The 20,561-nt window shown below is 45.6% G+C and overlaps 1 protein-coding gene across 1 annotated transcript in view; it reads left to right on the plus strand.

Moving 5' to 3' along the window:
- Positions 1 to 20,561, plus strand: part of LOC144680561 (myelin transcription factor 1-like protein) — a 516,235-nt gene that overhangs the window by 448,763 nt on the left and 46,911 nt on the right. The window contains exons 18-19 of the mRNA XM_078541678.1: positions 12,797 to 12,880; positions 14,640 to 14,861. Coding sequence (XP_078397804.1) covers positions 12,797 to 12,880; positions 14,640 to 14,861 — 306 coding nt within the window. The remainder of the gene's footprint in view (positions 1 to 12,796; positions 12,881 to 14,639; positions 14,862 to 20,561) is intronic.

Consider the following 20,561-nt stretch of genomic DNA (forward strand, 5'->3'; position numbering starts at 1 on the left):
GATTGGTGAGGATGAGGTCGAGTAAGTGTTGTCCTCTTGTTGATTCCCTCACCATCTGCCACAGGCCCAGTCTGGCAGATAATCCTTCAGGACTTGGCCAGCTCGGTTAGTAGCGGTGCCACCAAGCCACTCTTGATGATGGGCATTTAAGTCTGCCGACCAGAGTACATTCTATGCCCTTGCTATCTTCAGTGCTTCTTTCAATTGGTGTTCAACATGGAGGAGTACTGATTCATCAATTGAGGGAGAGCGGTAGGTGGTTATCAACAGGAGGTTTCGTTGCCCATGTTTGACTTGATGCCATGAGATTTCATGGGGTTTGGAGCCAATGTTGAGGACTCCGAAGGCAACTCCCTCCCGACTGTATACCACTGTGCTGCCACCTTTGGGGGTGACAGTGTTGGAGGATTCTAGGACATTGGCTGTAAGCTATGATTTGGTGAGTATGGCTATGTCTGGCTGTTATTTGACTATTCTGTGGGTCAATTTTGGCACAAACCCCCAGATATTAGTAAGGAGCGAATTGGTCATTTCTTGTGACTAGGTCAATGCCAGGTAGTCTGTCTGGTTTCATTCTTTTTCAACTTTCTGTAGCAGTTTGGTACAACTGAATAGCTTGCTAGGCCCTTTCAGAGAGCAGTTGAGAGCCAACCACATTGCTGTGCATCACATGTAGGCCAGACCAGACAGGAACAACAGAGTTCCTTCTCTATAGAACATGAGAGAACTAGATAGGCTTTTAACCACAATCCAATAATTTCATAGTCACCATTACTGAGACTAGCTTTTTATTCTAGATTCATTACTTAATTGAATTTAAATTCCACCAGCTGCTAAATTCCACCAGCTGCTATGGTGAGATTTGAACTCCTTTTCCAGAACATTAGCCTGGGCCCCTGGATTACAGATTACAGCAAAATTACCACTACACCACTGATTCCAATGTTCCTGCTACCTGTAAGATTCTAGAAGTGCCCATATTTCCTCTGTGCTGTGGGCTTGTATATAATGGTACACTTGTGTTACATAAATTAACTCCTCCAGCTGTTCAGGTCATGTTCCCATCAGACCACACTTGTCCAATCCACCTCCAGACAGCATAAGTAGATGCAAATGAGAGCTGCACTCAATTTTACTTGTTAACCAGAAAGTATGTTTATTAATATCTGCTCTAGCAAAAAATGCAAGCTTGCAATTTGGCTGTTTTTCATAATGCCTCTTCATATTTTGAATTTCTTTACTGGTTTATTATTGGACGGATGTACATTTCTTGACTATATCAATGAGTTATGACCTGGAATGCATTGCCTGAAAGGGTGGTGGAAACAGGTTGAATGGTAACTTTAAGGGAATTGGATCTCCACTTAAAAAAGGATGATTTGCAAAACAATGAGGATAGAACAGAGGGGTTAATTGGATGGCTCTTTCAAAGAGCTGACAGAAACATAATGGGCTGAATGGCCTCCTTTTGTGCTGTATGATTTTATGATTAACCACTGGAGTAGCAACACTATTATACTTTACAAGTGTTGGTCTGTGGGCATAGCTAGCCTTCCAGATTGGCCAGGTAGAATGTTTTATCCACAAGTGCCTTACAAAGTAAAAATATCTTCAGGACTTCACACTATTACTTCTTGAATCAAAGATGAATGTTGAATGGCCAGAGAAACCTTTGACAACACCTGCTGACTATTTTCGTCATGGAGATTGATTAATATTAACGCAGTGGGAATCTGTTTGTTGCTAAGCAATTGATTGCCTGATCTAAACGCTATCCTATTTTCTGCCCCATGTCAGTTTTGACAGTGCTGCTCTACTTAACTACTGACACCAAAAATGCATTTTGTTTATAGTGACAGTTCAAGACTAAAGCACTTTCAGTTTCTGAAGGACTTTGTTTTAGAATTAATAGTATAAACAACAGTCTGCCCTGGTTCTGCCAAACCTACAATATTTGATAGTCTGCAGATTCATTTTGGTTGGATCCAGAGTGTTCCAAGATCCACCCACTCTGGAAGTCAATTGTGAACAGAGCATCAATTATCAATTAAATTAAAACATGAAATTGTCTGTATGGATATGAGTTTAAGATCCTTACATTAATATAACTAGAGTGTGATTAAAATGCTGTGTCAAAGCTGATCCATTTGAAGTTCTACGATAAATATTATTTTATTCCTACAGCTGTTTAAAATGGTGCTTATCTCTACTGGAAGCTGTTACAGATATAGTAAGTGTGTGGACCTCTGGACATCTTCAAAAGCAACTCACATATGAATCTAAACCTTCATATTTGTGAGGACTCTGTCCTACCAAAAATGAATGAGATACAAAAGCATGATGCCCAAGCCTGTGTATGAACTTCTTGCTTGACCAGTCTGCTTCCAGCACTCATTTGTCTCCATTTTACACCCTGGAGTCCAAAGAATAGTATGTGAAAAACTGTGTTTTTGTGTGCAGTCTGCCCTGAGTTACAGACTCAGTGGGCTGAATTTTGCTGTAGGCGAGCAGGGGGCGGGGTCCGCTCACCGACGCGCAAAATGACACGGGATGATGTCGAGGGTCCATCCCGCCTCATTTAAATTTTCAGGAAGGCGGGGGCACAGCCAAATCAGCTGTGCGCCCGCCGACCTGTCAATGGCCAATTGAGGCCATTGACAGGATAATTGAAACAATTAAAGGACCTGCCCGTCCAACCTTAATGTTGGTGGGCAGGCCAGGAGCCCCGTGGGGCTTCTGAAAAAACATGAAACCTCATCCACTGGCGGGATGAGGTTTCATGTAGGGTTTAAAAAACTTTAATAAAGCTTTCGTGAAATTTATTAACCTGTCCCATGGGGGACATGTTAAGGATTTTTAAATTTTTCTATTTTTAACGTTTGAACAACTTATAGCGATCTCCTTGAAGCAGCACTTAGCCTCAGGGAGATGTGCGGTCTTTCGTGCACATGTGCGATAGGGCGCACTCTCGCATTTGGGGAATCCCCCCCTTCCCGCACAGGAAGTGAATAGCGCTTCCCGCCGGGCGTCACGCTGGGTGGGGCATAATTGGCCCGCCCACTTAAAATGGCGGCGGGGCCCGCTTCTCCAGCGGGGATCGGCTCCCCGCCCGCCAGAGATTGGGTTGGGCCCGCCCGCCCGGTAGGCAGAAAATTCTGCCCAGTATGCATGTGAAAAATGGTGAATATATGAATCAAAGTTATGCCGTAGGTTTTCTTAGCTCCAAAATGTAAATGAGGCTCCCGTTGTAGTAAATGTATACAAAGTCGTGGAGGCACCTATACAAAAAGAGCAGCTTGAGGAAGAAGCTTTGCATCAATCACAACATTGAGTTAATCATGAAGGCAGTAATTTTGTTTTGTAAAATGGATTTGGCACACAAGATAATTTCTAAGCCATAAGCTCAGCAGGCTGGTCAAGCGATGACCTAAAAATACAACATAACGCTTGAAAGCAACAAGAAGTGAAAGGAGCATAAAAAAAACATTCAATGGTGCACTAAATATAGGATGGAAAAGATTAACTCTGCCGCGCAAGACTTCCTCTCAGCTCATTTGGCCAGATGTTGTAACTGGCCTGGGAGGCAAAAGCACAGCTGACCTTCTTTGACTGGGTAAGTCTGCCTGCTACTGTTTATAGTTTTTCTTTGTAACTTAGTATTCTCAGTACATAAAGTGACTCCACTATTGAGCATGCTTCTCAGTATTTGCATAAATTATTTAATTCAGAAGCCAAATTACAGCCATTCAATCTATAACAGGAATATACCCAACCACAATTGGTTTAATTTGACTGGGCATATTTTGTTATAGTGTACAAAATATAAGTACTTTCATTTCAGCAAACATGAGTAAAATTATTTATCATAATTATGACCAATTTTAGTCTTTAGCTAGTTGGCCAAAACCTGAAGCTAATCCCTCGAAATTCATTTATCACTAACTCCAGCTGCCTAATTGCTATGTATCACTTAAATGTAGCAATTAACTAGACTATATCATAATGGTTCCCTGGTTCTTGTTCACAGATTCTATCTACTGGGCATGGCATTTCTTCAGGTCCATTTCCTACCCTAGAGTGATACCTCCTTGAAGTGAAAGTGCAGAATTACCAGAAACCACAGTGAAGAACAAGATTCTGGTTTGACAGAAGGTTTTGATGGAGGAGGCAAATTCATGTTAGGGCCTTTCGGCTTTCTTGCAAGAATCAAGGAGAGCAGGCAGGTGGAGGGAGGTTAAGTGTTCACAAATCCAGGCAAATATTTACAATTGTCACTTAAAATGCATGTTTTTCCAATGGGCTGCACAGCTTTAAGATGGAATGCTAACAGCTGGCTATCTGCTCGGGTAGCCACTTCTATTAACGTGGGCAATTCTTGGAGATAAATATAAAAGACTTGGGTTATAGGGGGATGACTAGTCTCATCATGTGGTTGCATTGGATGCAAATTCATACCTTTATACAAGCGGCTGGAGCAGGTCACAGTGGCCTTCCAAGCATCTTTGAATAAAATTTTGGGTTCTTCAAGGAACAAGTGGGAACTACCACACAAACGACAACGCGTCTTCCAAAATGCTGATCAGGACTCCTCCGGTGTTACCAATCATCAATCTCAAAAGTGACAAAACCTTTAAAACATTAATAGCATAACACAAGTCATGGATGTGAGGGGAACATTGCTGAATTATTTGTAACTTGGCTTGAAATCTGTCAAGCATTGATCTCCCTATGGTAATTTTGGACATTGAAATGCAGTGTTTCTGTCTGGAAGCACGGCATAGGCATCACTTCCATATTTCTAGGGCATTCAGCAGCTGGGGTACTATAACAAATATATGCATTTATAAATATAGGCTCAGATTGCTGTATTCTCTCTTATTCAGCAATAAATCTTGGCAGCTATATATTTACAAATAGATTTGCAGGACATAACAATGACACCATACTCCATTCTCCTGTATTAATACAATCAATGAGATGAGCAACAACCAAAGAGCCTGTCATAGGGAACTTTGCTTTTAAAGCTGAAGCTGTAATAAAAAGAGCGAAGTACTTACAATTAACACTTCATCTTCTTAGTACACAACATAGCTACACATTCCACAATATGTTGCCCTTGATTCAGGAGAGTCATATCCAACAATAGTTTTCACCTTCAAGTTTCAGGGGTACAAATATCATCAGTAAGGCACACTTCTACAAACCCTCTCTCCTTTGGGTCATGACAGTCTTGATGATGTAGCTTTCCAGAGTTCCTTTTCAACTGACCGATCAACAACACCTCAGTTCACGGTTTGGCCATTTCTGGGGGGAAAAAAACCCCAGTTCTTTAGCATCTCTGAGCTATTCACATGGCTTTCCAGGTTTTAGACCTGTTTAGCAAGTTTGGACAGTATCTCCAAGAGCTTCCGTTTGCTTTTCCACCAAAACTGACCTATTCCTAAGAGCGATTTGTTTCTTCTCCTAACGCAAATTCCCTGTGTTCCTCTTTCTGGTCTCTTTGTTTTCCCTTTGTGTCTACATCTGTGTGCTGATTACCTTCAGCTCGTCTGCTTGTAGCTCTCCTTTTGTCTGCCAGCCACACAGCTTCTTTCTTAACTTCCTTCCCATTGGTACTGCTTCCATGTTAAGGGTCACCAGGTCACCTGATGAACTGGTATTTCTTGTTATCCAAGAAAATTGCAATTGATGCCTTTACAATTGATGCAAACTCTTAAAATTCATTTTCAAAATTCTTTTAAAGCAATTGCAGATTCCACAGACGTTTTAAAGAAATTACAAATTTTCCTCACTGTACTGCTTCTGGGTCAAAGGCCATCAGAGCGTACTGGAAGGGCTGCAAGTTTTCAGCTCCAGTTTCTTCTCATATCAGGACTTCCTTGAGACTTGTTCATTTAAATTTGCCATCCAATTCAAATAGCCTATTTGCTATTTACATTATTCATGTACACCAGCATTTTGAAGGTATGCATTGCCCCCTCTCAATTTTATTTTCTTACATTAAAGTCATTTTAACTTTGTCAGTCTGCCCCTTAACTTAGAAGCCTTTGTGAAGAATAATCCCACACACATCGACAATTGATCTATGCCAATTTAAAATTGCTTTCTCTTATAATCAGATACACTTGAGTTGCATCCTGGTACTTAATGTTCTGTTTGGTTGTTTTCTGTTTTTTCGCTTGTACCCATTCATCACTATACCAAATTGTTGATTTGTATTTTGTGTTGGAGTAGAAATATCATCCAGTTTCTACAGTGTCATTGCCCAATCATTTGTTTAACTATGGTTTTCCCTTCTGTGCTGCAAACAGGCTCAATGCCATTTTGTTCACTATGCCAGGCTCAAATGATCCATCAGATTTCTCTTTGTCTTCTCTTTGATTTCCCTGTCATTTTGATCCCATCAAACAGTATTCAGAGACTCGGGTACTCAGTTAGACATGTTTCACAGTTATATTCACAGATTTCACAGTCCCAACAGAGACTGCTTGAAGGGAGTACAGGTTGGATAAATTATGCCATAGTAATATAGCCCTATCTTTGACCTTGCATCACTTGTAGCTTAATTGCATGGCTTCAATTATTCTGCCGTTTATAGATTAATCTGTTGGATCCTTGCTTCTTCCATAGACAAAATGGTTGCCTTGACTTCGGAATAATTGTAGTTTTTGTTATCAATTGTGACATTGACAATTTTGTTATCAATTGTGACATATCTGCATGGGCTGTTTTTATACCACTTCAAATATCTATAAAATAATGTTATTCTACATATCTTTGTGTTGCACAGGAACTTAACAATAAAACAATTATAATATCTGTTCAAATCAATTTGTGCATTTATGATTGAAAGCAAAATTTGAAAGGTGAAATAGCCAAGAATGGCATGTCAGTGCAATGTAATGGAGTCCCAGTGTTCTGCCCAATATAATAGGATTTCCTCACATGGTCTCTTTAATATTTCATCACTTGGGTTGGGTGATTTCTGATCTCAACCATGCTGTGATATGGAGATTTAGCAAAGATTCGCTACATCTCCAGGAAGAGGAAATCTCAGATGTAGCCGGCCCAGCCTACATTATGTACCTCTTAACAGCTGGCATTGCGAAGGCTTAGCAGTGGCATTCAAACTATATGCTCACCTTGGCAAGAAGCATGTCATGTGACACTTAAAGTTAGGGAAGGGAGAGGCAATAACGAATAAAACTGAAGCAATCCATGCAATTGCCTGCTTTTTTTTGGAATTCATGAAAATTTTTAACTCCCCAAAAAATTGTGTTTTAAATATGTATGATTATATATATATAACACATATATATCTTCAATACAAAACCAAATATTGTTGTGTTTTTTGTTTGTCAGAAACTTAGTATGTGTAATCCTCAAGTACGTTATTAAAAAAATGACTTTTGCAGCATGAAATTAATATAGAAAAATAAAATGCCATTTGTGCAGCGATTTCTTTTCAAGGAAGTCACCTGCTCAGGTTAAATACATTCACATCCAAAGGGTAAATGCTCTGAATGTAGTATACCTCCTGTATGTGTTTTCCATGGACTGAATTTTCTGGTTGGCGGGGGAAGTGGAGCAGGAGCAGGTGTGGACTCGTGATCAGGCCCGCGCAGTGTAATGCGCGACTCAGGAGGATAGTGGGAGTGGGTGGGCAGGCGGCGGCGGGAGTGCACTGTCCACTGGGTCCAATGGCGACCCGGCGGCCTGTTTATATGAAGTGCTGGCAGCCTTTGCCAGGCTGCTCACAATGGCAAGTGGAAGGGCTCACCAGAGGGCTCCTGGTGAGCAGGCCATTCCAGAGGGTAGGCCAGCGGAGCAGGTCTGGCAGGGTGAGTACCATGTTGGCATTGGCTTACCCCACTGCTGTCCCCCCCACCCCACCCCCTCAAGTCTGAGTGTCATGACTGCATTGAATCATTGACGGCATTTGTCCTTTGCTGGCTGGGCAAGTAGATATTGCCCACGCGGAGGTCAGCCTGAGAGGGTGATGAAGAGATGTGCTTTGTCCCCGCAGCATGTGTTGCACTGAGTCCCACATGACTGGTGCGGGGGCAACCTGGAGGAGCTGCACCTAGGCTCTGTGTTTGAACTGCAGGACATGTCCAAGTCAGGATGCTGAGAGGCTGGGAGGGGAGCTTCAAGGTGGCGTGGCACCAAACCATCTGCTGCCCTCTGCACTCCATGTGCTTGCGCCTCCTTGCTATGGAAGGATATACTGTGTGATGCCTAATGTGATGTAGGCAGCAGGTGTCCAAGTTGGGTGGTGGGGGTGTGGGGAGCAGGCCTAGCATCTTTGTGTGAGTGTTCAGCAGCAGCAGGGTGAGGAGGCTCTGGAGCCCTGATATGTCCCACTCTGGTTGGGTTGGGCCGTCCACGAAGAGAGTCCATGTACAATTTGCATTAATCAATGCTCATCTCTTATTTTCAGGAGATGAATGCTCATAATGCGGCAGAGCAGGTGAGGGCTGGTGGTGGCCAGGCACAGATCACCATTCTTAGCCGCTTCGAGCAGGAGGCCCTGGATTTGGAGAGGCACCATGCGCTCAGGGCTGCTGGTGTCAGTGAGGCTGGGGTGCCACGGCCAGGTATTTATGCCCAGCAGTGAGCTCAGCATTGTTCTCCCAACAGCCCTGGCAGTGCTGAATGTGAACTGATTTAATTTTGCAACATGGCTTGACCATTGGTTATGGAAGGATGAGCGCATGATGATCGGGGGGACAGGGATGCACTTTGTCATTGTCTCCACGTTAACTGATCCAATGTCCTTGTTCTTCCTTCCAGCAGCATCAGAGCAGGGCCGGGAGGAGGAGCAGCAGAGGCCCCCTTTCACACCTGAGGGGCATGAAGTCTCACCAGCGTCACACCATTTCTGCGAGGCAGGCACCAATGCAGATATTAGCACCTTAGTGGGAACTCGAACATCAGTTGGTGTCCCGGGGCACAGTGGTGAGGGCACTTCACTGTCGCTGGAGGAGCTGGCAGAGACAGAGAGTGCCGATGGCGTCAGCAGTCGGAGGACTGCAAGGGACCAGGCATATGCTCAGTTGGTGCCTGATGATGAGCCTCTGGAGTCGTCCGCGACGCAGCAGGTGCAGGAAATGAGGCCGGGTGTGTGGGAGCATCTGGGGGAGACACATGAGGCTACGCTTGGCTTGGTCTCTGTGGTGGAGGATTTTACGCGGGCGATCGCCAAAGCAATGAGCCTCATGTCTGAGCACCACGCGTTCTCCATGGAGAGAGTGGTGACTCTCATGGAGAGGCTCCTCCAGGAGACCCATCAGGCTTCCTGGGGATGAGCTCGGACCAGCAAGCCCTCACATCAGCATTGACCTCAGCTGGCCAGTGCCAGTGTGGGAGATGGTTTGGGCATCAACTTTCCCAGCTCAGTGCCCATCCATCCACAGTGAGCAGGGAGGTCCGAAGCAGCTGCCTATCGTCTCTGCGGGCTCCGCTCCGGTGAGTCTGCGACAACTGGGGAGATGCCAGCTGTGAAACTGACAGCTCCCTCCCAGGCGGGGCCAGCACTGGCTCCACGGGCCAGAGGACAACCGCCAAGGTCATCGAGGCCAACTGGACAACAGAGTGAGCAGCCTGTCTCAGGTGCCACTCCGAGCGACGGGCAGCACCAAGACGTAGCACCCGGAAACGTAAACATAAGGCACCTTAGGCTCACCACGGGTTTTTCACTGGTGCTTTTGTGTTGGCCCGAGATGAGGTCCTTATGATTTGTTTTAATTTGTAACTATTGTCTTTTTTTTGGAATAAGTTTGTTTGCTTGACATATTAAATGCAGATATGTCACCATGGCTGAGGGTGCCTCTTTTCTTCTGCGTGTGTATGGTTTCCAAAACTGTAATGAGTGCTTTGTTGGACATTCAGCTTTATTAACAAGGCCCTTAGCGACTGTTCCTAACCTGGCAGATTTTGCACTTAGGTGTCGAGGATCGAGGCAGCAGCCCAGGCTTGTCCTGGTGATCCATCTGTGTTGTGCTAGCTGAAGGTTCGTTGGATTAAAGCCTCCCGGGTGTCCCTGCCTCTTTGGAGTATGCCCGGGTCAGCATCTACCCCCTCAGCATTTCCCTGTGCATGCTCATCCTCATACTCACTGCTGGACTCATCGTGTGCAGCCACAGCCACTGCGTCTACATCTTCATTGTCCACAGTGCCCCCCCTTTTCAGCGCCAGAGTGTGGAGAGTGCAGCATGCAACCACTATCACTGGGACACGAGCTGGGGATACTGGAGTGCACTCCCTGAGCGGTCCAGGCATCGGAAGCACATCTTGAGAAGACCGATAGTTCTCTCCACCTCCGCCCTTGTGGAGGCGTGGCTCCTATTGGCCCGTTAATTAATGGCGGGTGCGCGTCAGACATCATCGCATGCCTGCCCAGCGGAATATCGCGATGGCACACGGTGACATCGGGGCGCTCGCCCAACATCACCGTGCGTCATTTTACGCATGGACATGTGGGGCCCGCCCCTATACGCCAGTGGGAAAATGCTGCCCCATGTGGTGCGTTTTATTTATCTAATGTATTTAGAAAATTCTAATTGAAGGCTCCTGCATTCAGTTCAAAATCATCGACACTTGAAAGTAGCCAAGAGAACATGTAATGGTGATACTAGCCAATAGGATGACCTGGAATGCACTCACTAGCATTCAAGTTAGATCATTGAAGGTCTACTTTTAAATTTGGTGATGACTCCATCAAATTTTGCAGGATCAATGGGAATACACTTCATTTGGAAAGGCGGCTGGGTGAAAGTGCTACTTTGAGTGTATATGCAGTGTTTTCCACACCATGCACCCCCCCCAGCCGCCTCCGCCACCATAGGCCCACAAACACTATTTAGGGAGGAGCTGAGATGATGCCCAAGACTAGCCATAACCCCTTCGCTCACCGATTTAGCCTCCCCAACCTTCAGAAATGCACTGGGTCTGAATTGAGCCAATTCAACAGGAATTCCCAGCAGAGGGAGTCCTGACCCTGGCTTTCTTCCCTGGATTCTGCCCCCACCACCCCCCCACCCCAACCACTGCCACCCACCCCCACACCCTAGCCACCCCAACAACATTTGCATGGTGAACTGCATTTCTGACCTTAAAAGGCACTGCGTGAGCTTCTGGAGATGATAAACTGGATCTGTCTTGTTTTCCCAGGGTTGAGGGAGGGTCACGTCAGTCTTCCATTGGCCTTGTGGCAGGCCCCTGACCAAGCCCAAAGGAACTGGGGGCCCGGTGAAAATACTTACGAAATTGCACTGGTGCCTAGTCCTGTTCGTCAGTCCAGACTGATAGAGATCACTGATTCATTGATGCTGAACTGATGAATGTGACCAGCTCGACAGCTCTGATAATGCAGCATGTCGGTGTTGCAAAATGCTCACTTGTAAAGTAGCAGGAAGCAGCTTGCACCTATTGTTGAGCTCATACCACATTTGTGCTGCTGGATAGGCGTTGAACAGAAATCAGTCATTTACTCACACGAGGGAGAGAAGATCAGAGGTGACATTAGCTGATCTGCTCTTCTGCACCAGTTGCCAGACAAATCATAAATGACACTGCAGACATTTGGGAGTTTGTTGTCAGCCTACCATCTCAGTTGGAAAATGGTCTGGATGGGAGAAAAAGGATAAATATTTAATGGAAAAAGGAGAAAGCTGGATGTTTTGAGTTTTTATAATAAAATAGATTTGCAATTATACAGAACAATTCAATAAATTATTTTTAAGCTCAGGAGGAATTGAAATATGCTCAAAGTAACTGCACGTTTTGTTAGATAAATATCTGGGAACGCCTATTGAATCCAGAATGTTTGATTTTCACAGAATCATTACTTTGCTCCCTTTAGCAGCACATTTTCCAGTTTCACTTTACTTGAGCACCACCTGCTGGTTATGTGGTCTTACTGCTTTGCAACATCAGCATCTCGTGTCTCAGTCAAAACTAATCAGTCAACAAGTAGATAATCATAGCATAATTATTTATTTAATAATTATCTTAAAGAGTAAAAATGATCCCAAATGCAGCATAGAATCATGGCATAATAATATAAAAGCAAACTACTGTGGGTGTTGGAAACCTGAAATGAAATGAAAACTAAAAATGCTGGAAAATCTCAGCAAGTCTGGCAGCATCTGTGGAGAGAGAAACAGAGTTAACAGTTCGAGTCCGTATGACTCTTCTTTGGAATTGTTAGCTCTGTTTCTCTCTCCACAGATGTTGCCAGGCTTGCTGAGCTTTTCCCGCATTTCCTGTTTTTATTATAGAATCATGGCAACTGAGTCAATGAGAGGAAACCACAAATGTACTTTAAAACTTCAGTACGCAAAAGTTCCCAGGTTGAATCCCCCCCAGTCTCTGGTAAGTCTACTGATCTCAGCTGGTTGGCATGCTCAAGCTCACCACAATGCCTTGGGTGAGAGATAAACTGCTGCTAGAAGTGCAAGTATGGATGTGGGGTGAGAGCAGGATCAGCTGATGCCTGCAGTACTCAAATAACCTACTGGCACGCGCTGTCGAGACTCACACATGAATAATGGACATTTGGGCGATGAATCAGAGGGCAATGACAGCTTGTGGAACTATACTCCAGTGAAAAGTCAACTTCAGAAGAGGAGCAGAGAAAGAAAAAAAAATGCCAAAAGAAAAAATGTGATTGTTGCCCTGCTTGCACAAATACTATGTTTACAATATTAGCTTTAATATTACTGACATATGTTGTGAGCTATAAAGAGCAATTGCAGTTTGAATTAAGTAGTTAATGATACATATATTTCTGTAGTCTTTCAGGCTGTCCCCGAGCAAAGAAAAGTGGAATCAAAATTGCTCAAAGTAAAGATGACAAAGAAGATCAGGAGCCCATCAAGTGAGTACAGCTTTGCTCAACTGCAATAGTTTGCCCCTCAGCATCAAATCAATGGATAAAAATGCACTAGCGACTGCCCAATTAAAATACACATTTTGTGTTAATTTAACATGATTCCAAATTCACATCAACACAAGCACATGTTATTACTAGAATGCAAAGTCACCTATAACCACATTTCTAGGCCTGGGATGGAAGACCACCTGGAGCACCTAATCTCACACCGCATTGGCTTCACGCTGATCGAAATGGAATTGCATTTGATGTAAGGAGAATTTTAAGAAATTCTGAGGAGTCCTTCAGTTTTCACTTTTTAACGTGTTAGCAAAGTTTCAGACCATTTGGTACCAAAGTGTAAATTTGCTTATTAGGAAAGGAATTAAAAGATAACCTGAAGTAGTACGAACCATGTTGCATAGAAGTCATTGAGTAAAATACTGCAAAAAAAGAGCATACCCAGTAATTGTAGCAACTGCAATGAAAGCTAAACCTGGTGTTTGGTGTGTATAGTTGGTAATGATCAATATTAATTGTAAAGATATTGGCAGAATATGGTGTCAGTGGGGTTCCCATCCAAGATAAGGGCTTAAAAACACAAGAGTGGGGAAAATGAAATAAATACAAGAAATATCACACTGATCATCATGGTACAAATTCTGACCTCTTTGCACTCAATCAACTGATGATAGTGTTTAATCGTTTGTCTAAAAAGAGCAAACTATGGCACTATCTGCATTACGTTAGGTACACACATATAAAGGTCAGTCCTTTGAACAATCCCCAGGGTGCTTTCCATCTCCACCAATATAGAGGTGACTGACCCAGTCTTTGAATGAGTTATTTTTCAACTGTAAAAGGGTTTTGATTAATTTACAGTATTTACAGACAGGCTCACAACTCTTCTGTGAATGCCACACTGTCCCACTTCCAGCTGTCAATTCAACTCACAATCCTAAGGGGTAATTTTACAAACCTGCACTCCGCTGCAGTGTTCTCTAATCTCCACAGCCAAATCCCTAGCACACACTTCTTGTGGACGAAGGTTAATGCCAGGACCATGAATTTTTAAAATATGCCTCTGAGTGTTTACTTAGAAATCAGTACTTAGAGACAAAATTGCAAAAGGAGAGATACAGGCCATATCTTCATAAGTTCTGGAACGTTTCACAATTTTTTTCATCTGGAAGAAAGTTGCAGATTTCTGCAAATGTATATATTTCTTTTTTTTTTAAAAACCTGTGTTTTTGTCCTATTTTGTTCATATCAAGCTGAAAGGTATGAATATTGGGAAGTGGATCTCACTTTCCCGCTTCTGAGGTAGAGTCAATATCAACCAGGTTAGGCATGCTCCAGCCACATGGACAGCAAGGCAGCATTTTAAACTACCCCACTACCTGCCTCAGGAACCTAGAAGACCACCCTTGTCCTCCTGGCAGAATGATTTCATTTCTCGCGCAAGCTACCCAGGTTAGATTGCAGTTCTAGGCCAATTTGTGGATTGGTTTGTTTTGTTCTGTGGAGCTACCCCCCAGTAGGAGCTGAGTTAAGACCTGCCTAAGGCACTTCACATAGGTTCCTTACACCCAGGAAACACAAATGAAGGGAAAACATAACTGGCCAGCCATTTATTTAAAACCACATATTTGGATCGTATCTGAGTTGCTTGATTGTCTTTGGAACATTTTTTTTTCCTTGTCCACACTCTCGTGTGGGTTTAAAATATGCAAAGTGAGTCGAGAATGTCACATTGTTCCTGCAGATGTCCTGTTCCTGGGTGTGACGGTCAAGGTCATGTGACTGGGAAGTATGCGTCTCATCGTAGTGCATCAGGGTGCCCGCTGGCTGCCAAAAGGCAAAAGGATGGCTACCTTAATGGTTCACAGTTTTCATGGAAGTCTGGGAAAACAGAAGGCATGTCCTGTCCAACTCCAGGATGTGATGGTTCAGGACATGTAAGCGGAAGCTTTCTTACCCATCGCAGGTGAGAAATCAGGTAACAGTTTCTCTCAACACAAAAGCAAAATACGGCAGACGCTGGAAATTTGAAATGAAAACAGTAAATGCAGAAAATGCTCAGCCGGTCTGGCAGCACCTGTGGAGAGAGAAACAGACCGGTGAAAGGTCAACGAGCTGAAACCTGAACTCTGCTTCTCGCTCAACAGTTTCTTGACTCAAAGTTAAAGTCACGGTAGTTTTTACGTTTCTGGAATCGATCAGAAAATACTAACAATTTGAAAACTTGTTTCCAGCCATCCCTTCTCATGTCTAGTACGTGGGACATAGGGCTGCCAACCCTCCAGGATTGTGCTGGAGAATTCCGAAATTAAGGTTTAAACTCCTGAACGCTGCAGCGTGCAACCCAGAAGCAAAATCAAAAGGCCATTTAAAAAATTGCATGCTTTGTGTTTACATTTTTCTTTGAATCCTTTTGTTTACTGATCATAAAAATCATTGGAGACGGGGTGGGGGCGCGGGGGCGGGGGGAAAAAACTGCTGTTTGACTGGGCAGGAGTGGCTGGAGGCAGAAGACCGTCTGATGAAACTTCCGGAAATAAATCTGACCAGAGTTGACAAATTTAATTGCATTGAAATCCAGCGGAACATTGTTCCTACTGCAAAATGTTTCCCCTGCCAATTACCATAAACAATGTGGCAGCACCAATACAAAACTGCATTTGAACAATGTAGGGTGTTTGATTTTACTAAACAACAATTGCAATGTTTTGAGAATATTTATTATACCAGTGAATTGTTCTCAGCTGAAGCAGGCTTGGAGGGTATGGGTTTAATTGGACTGGGTGGACTGCATTAAATCAGTCCCCATTTTAAATGTATATAACATTTCCTTATTTTAATTTAATACTTTGATTTCATTTTCGGCCGAGTAATTATACACATGGATTCTCGAAAAGGCCAACAATGCTTGAAAATGCAACATTCTCTGTAGAATTACATAGAAATTATACAATGGAAACAGGTCCCTCAGTCCAACAAACCTGTGTTGATGTTTCTCCTCCAACCAGTGGCCATTGACTGTACAATTGGGTAGTGAAATAAATTAAGGATAAAACAAGGATTTCTTTGACAAACTATGCTTTCTTTGAACTGGAAATACCAAATAGTTTGGAAAGGGCTTGGAAGTAGAGTTGGTTGGAGCAGAGGAGGTTCTGTACAGTACAGGCTGAGGAACTGGAAGACACAAAACTGGGATGCTTAAACACCACCGCTGTCGAGAGGATATGACTACCACTGTAGTTTCTATAATCAATGTGGATATAGGAATTTATGACAGAAAAACCTGACAACTGCAAGTAAGATTTTGTAGATAGGAACTTTCCCACAGCTTTATTTTTTTTTAACATATTAGAAATAGATTGAGGTGATGTTCTGAAAAGGTTTATTATACTGAAATGTACAACCCTGGAAAGCATCTCACGGAATCGACATTTTCATGCCATGGAATTTGGTTATGTTTACCCCAAAAGTTGAGGTGCCACTGAATTCTAAGGACCCTGAATACAATTGGAAACATGGGGCAAAATTGTCCCAGATTTGCATTTAAGTGCGGTAGCAGGTGGGAAAAAGGATGTTTTACTCGCTAGCCACAATGGCGGGTTTTTGCGCCATATTGTCCCAATCCCACCTCGTTAATTATGCATTCCCAAGAAACATGCCATTTCTCTGGCAGGCGGCCTCCAATCCGCCCCACCATGCTGTCGCCTCACCGCTTCCTGACGTCGGGCACCATATTTAAAGTGCAGCCGTGCACACACCTCTCAGTGCTTCCAGCTCAGGACTGCTGCACAGAAGACATGGCCCCGAAAGGCAAGAGGACTGCAGCCCCCAGGTTCAGTGGCGCGTCCCTCGAGTACCTTTTGGACACAGTGGAGGCTTGCTGTGATGTCCACTGCCCCCACTCTTGCCACAGGAGGGGCAGCAATATCACCAATCCAGCTTGGGAGGCGGTGGTCAGTGCCAATGCTGCCCACAAGGCATTGGCCATCAGTGCAGAAAGAGGATGAATGATCTCATCTGTGCCACCAAGGTAAGTCAACCATCTCATCACTCTAAACTCACACGCTCGCAAGCCCATCACACATTCACTCCCTATCAGCTCAAGGTACATCACCACTCACTCTCTCACACGCACCCTCACATCTCTGTCTGGCCTCATCTCCTCTGGATGTCACCTCCTCGTCCTGTCCATGGCTCCACTCAGCACACATACATGCACACCTGGCTTCCTTCTCATTTGGCTGGGCACGTGTCTTGCTCACACTTTCCCCATCTGTCTTTATGCAGGACACGATCACGCACATTAAAAGGGAGAGGTCCCAGACAGAGAGGTCCCAGACCAGGTGTGGCACGCCCAACATCGAGGTCCTCACTCCTTTCGAAGACCGTGCATTAGAGCTGGCAGGAGAGAGCGTGGACCATTCCTGCAGTGATGGCGAGGTCACTGCCACACATCCAAGTGAGGATCATGCACCAGATCATCCCTCTGGTAACTCAACTGTGAGTCCACTGTTCTGTGTACCACGGCAGCCATTCACGGATAATCCCCACTTTCTCTCATAGGCACATCTGCCACATTGCCCTCAGGCAACCTTGGCCCCAACTCCAGCGCCGACAGCACCACGGAAGAGGACCCTGAGGACAGCACCCTTGAAGACCCGTCACAGTGCTCACCCACGTCCTCCAGCAGCGCAACGACACTCACCTTGGCGGGTCCTATGTGTAGATCACTATCTGGTGAACAAAGCACAAGATCTGTTCCACAGCAGGCGGAGGCAGGGACGCCCGAGGTCATGGGCACTCGGAGAACTGCTGGAGGCAAGGGATCTGCAGAGTCCGAGTCAAATGATAAGCCTCTGGACTCGATCCTCAATCAGTTGCCGGAGCTGCAGGGAGAAACACAGGGACAGCAGGAAGGGATGTCCGCTGCATTACTCAGATTGCAAGGCATGATAGAGGAGCCTGTCCACCTTCAGTCACAGGTGATCGCCCCGTCATGCCAATGTACTGAGGTTAACACTGGCAGGATGATGACTGCCATGGAGACCTTGGTCCAGGACTTCCGTACTGCACGGGTTGAACTCCATCGCTGACGCCATTGTTGGCCTCCAATAGTGTCAACACAAGAGGGGTGCAGGCCAGCTTGATCTCACTCCAACTTCCTCTTCTCCTCAAGGAGACAGCCAGGGGCCCTCGGGCACCCAGAGGGAGGAGGATCAGCAGCTACGCACCCTGGGGCCATCCATCCAGATGACTCCAGGAGTGGCCGGCCCATCCAAATCCCCTCTTCCTGTGACCCCAACAGTTCCAACTCCACAGGCTGAGGAGGGTGCCACTGCCACACAGCAGGACCCCAAAAGCAGGCTGGGGCACTCCAGTTCTTGGCCCTCCAGAGGACGTCCACCAAGATCATCACGGACAGGGCGTAGCAGTCAGCAGGCTGCCTCCAACTCCCCTGTGGATGTCGGGGGAGCACCAAGACATAGCGGCAGGTTTTGGAAGGTTAAGAAGATGTAACTCTTTTGTTATAAAACAAATAAACTAAATTAACAAGCCAAGGGACAATCAGTTGCACAGCTTGGGCATAGATGTTAATCACTTGTACATAATGTTCACTATTGTAAATAAACTCCCAAGAATGTCTCTCTGCCTATGGCTCCTTGTTCTGATGAGCAGTGTTTGTGTCACTCAGATGTGAAACCTTCATCCCTGCACAAAATAAAGGCAGGTGTCTCAGTCCAGGACCTCTTCCCTGTGCTGTGTGTAATCTTCCCAGCACACTGATGATGCGCCTTCACTGTCACTGGGCACATCAGTCATGCCTGCACCTCGATGGGTTTATCATTGCTGACAGAATGTCCTGGGCCGGGGGCACAGAGTTCCGTCATTCTCTCTCTGTGCTCCCAGCACCTTTGAGGTACGGCTGCCCCCTCCCCCCCACATCTCAGCAGCATCTGTGTCGAGTGACAGTGTGGTCCTGAAGGGTTCAGCTTAAGATCAGGAGCAGTTAAAGTTTCCCCGCTGCATCTTCATGATATGACCCTGTTCACAGAGCGCAAACGAGGCGCCATCAGCCAGACAGGAGTCAGATATTCACATAAGGTGTGTGAGGATCCATAGACTGTTCCCACTGCATGTCGTCATCCTCCTGGAATATAGGGACTGTGGGCATCCACTGCATCTCCATGACAGGAGCCTTACAGAGGGTATGTGCACTGCCATCAGCCAGACAGGAGTCAATCTGAGACAACTGAGAATGTAGGAGTCCTGGATACTCCCTGGGAACCATGTACACACCTGCAGGATGCATTTGTGGTGGTCGCACACCAGCTAAGTATTCAGCGAATGGAAGCCCTTGCAGTTGAAGTAATCGACTGCTTGTTGCCACTGAGATCTGAGTGCCATGTGAGTGCAGTCAGTGGCACCCTGCACCTGTGGGAAACCTGAGATCTGGGCAAATCCCAGCGCTTTTGCATCCTGGCTTCCCTGATCCCGGGCGAAATGCACAAAGTTGTGTGTCTTTGCAAATATGGAGTCCATGACCTCATGGATGCATTTGTGGGCGGAGGCTTGTGAAATCCCACAGAGATCACTGTGAAGTCCTGAAAGGAGCCACTGGCGTAAAAATTGAGCGCCACGGTCGCTTCTGCGGCCACTGGCAGTGGATGCCCTCCATGTCCCCGTGGCGCCAAATCCTGCAGCAGGTGGCAGATATGACTGACCAGTTTCCTGGACGCACGCAGTCTTCGGTGACACTGGTTCTCGGTCATCTGCAGGACTGACAAGCACTGTCTGTAGACCTTGGGTCTAACTAGGCGCCAGTGATGGGTCACTGTGGCTCTTCAATAGCATGCGCAGGAGCACCAGCTGCCCCTTCTTGAGAGTGCTGCTCCTCCCTCTGCCCAGCTAGGTGCCTCTGTCGCTCTCTTCTCCTTCATCTCCGCTCCCTGTAAGCCATGAGGCATACAGCCGGGTCACCAGGCTCCATGCTCCTGATGCACTCCTCCTGCAGGATGAAAGAGAGAGACACATGGGTTAGCATGGGTGTACTAAGGACCCCTCTTGATTAAGTCTGAAGGCCCCTTAACGCATCCCAGAGAGTGCTGGCCACCACTTGGATGGCCAGAGATTAGTGTGCTGCATGGCTGCCCAGAACCCCACCCACCTCCGCCCCACTCCGACTTACTGATTGGCAGCAGCTTCACCCATTGTACTGCATGCTGTGCTCTCAGCTCAGGCACAGGCATTCTCCTAACCCACACTGCAAGGCTGCACTGTTAGCTTGAACCATGGGGGAGTATGGTCCAAACCTGACTGATGATATTGCAAAGGGGCTGTGAGCGCTTCCACCAGTGACTGCTCCATGGTCAGCTTTAGTAAGGAGATTGTACAACTTGCCCAGTTGTCCAATTGTTCTGCAGTCCCCTGAAATGCTCATTAGTTTACAGTCTGTGCCTGAGAGGTGAAATGTTCTGGAGTATTTGGTGGCACTTTCATGCCTCTGCGTTGGTGGGCAGAGAAACTAGAGGCCCGACTCCACGCACGTCAATATGCCTGCACCTGAAATGTCTCAGCGTGGAGGAATGGTCACTTTATTCAAGGTTTCCCTAATGTGTGGCCGCTTCCCTACCCCGGCATGTGCTTGTGCACTGCCACCAAACCGTGC

The sequence above is a fragment of the Cetorhinus maximus genome, chromosome 5 (assembly GCF_964194155.1).
Source record: "Cetorhinus maximus chromosome 5, sCetMax3.hap1.1, whole genome shotgun sequence".
In the NCBI taxonomy this organism is placed as follows: Eukaryota; Metazoa; Chordata; class Chondrichthyes; order Lamniformes; family Cetorhinidae; genus Cetorhinus; species Cetorhinus maximus.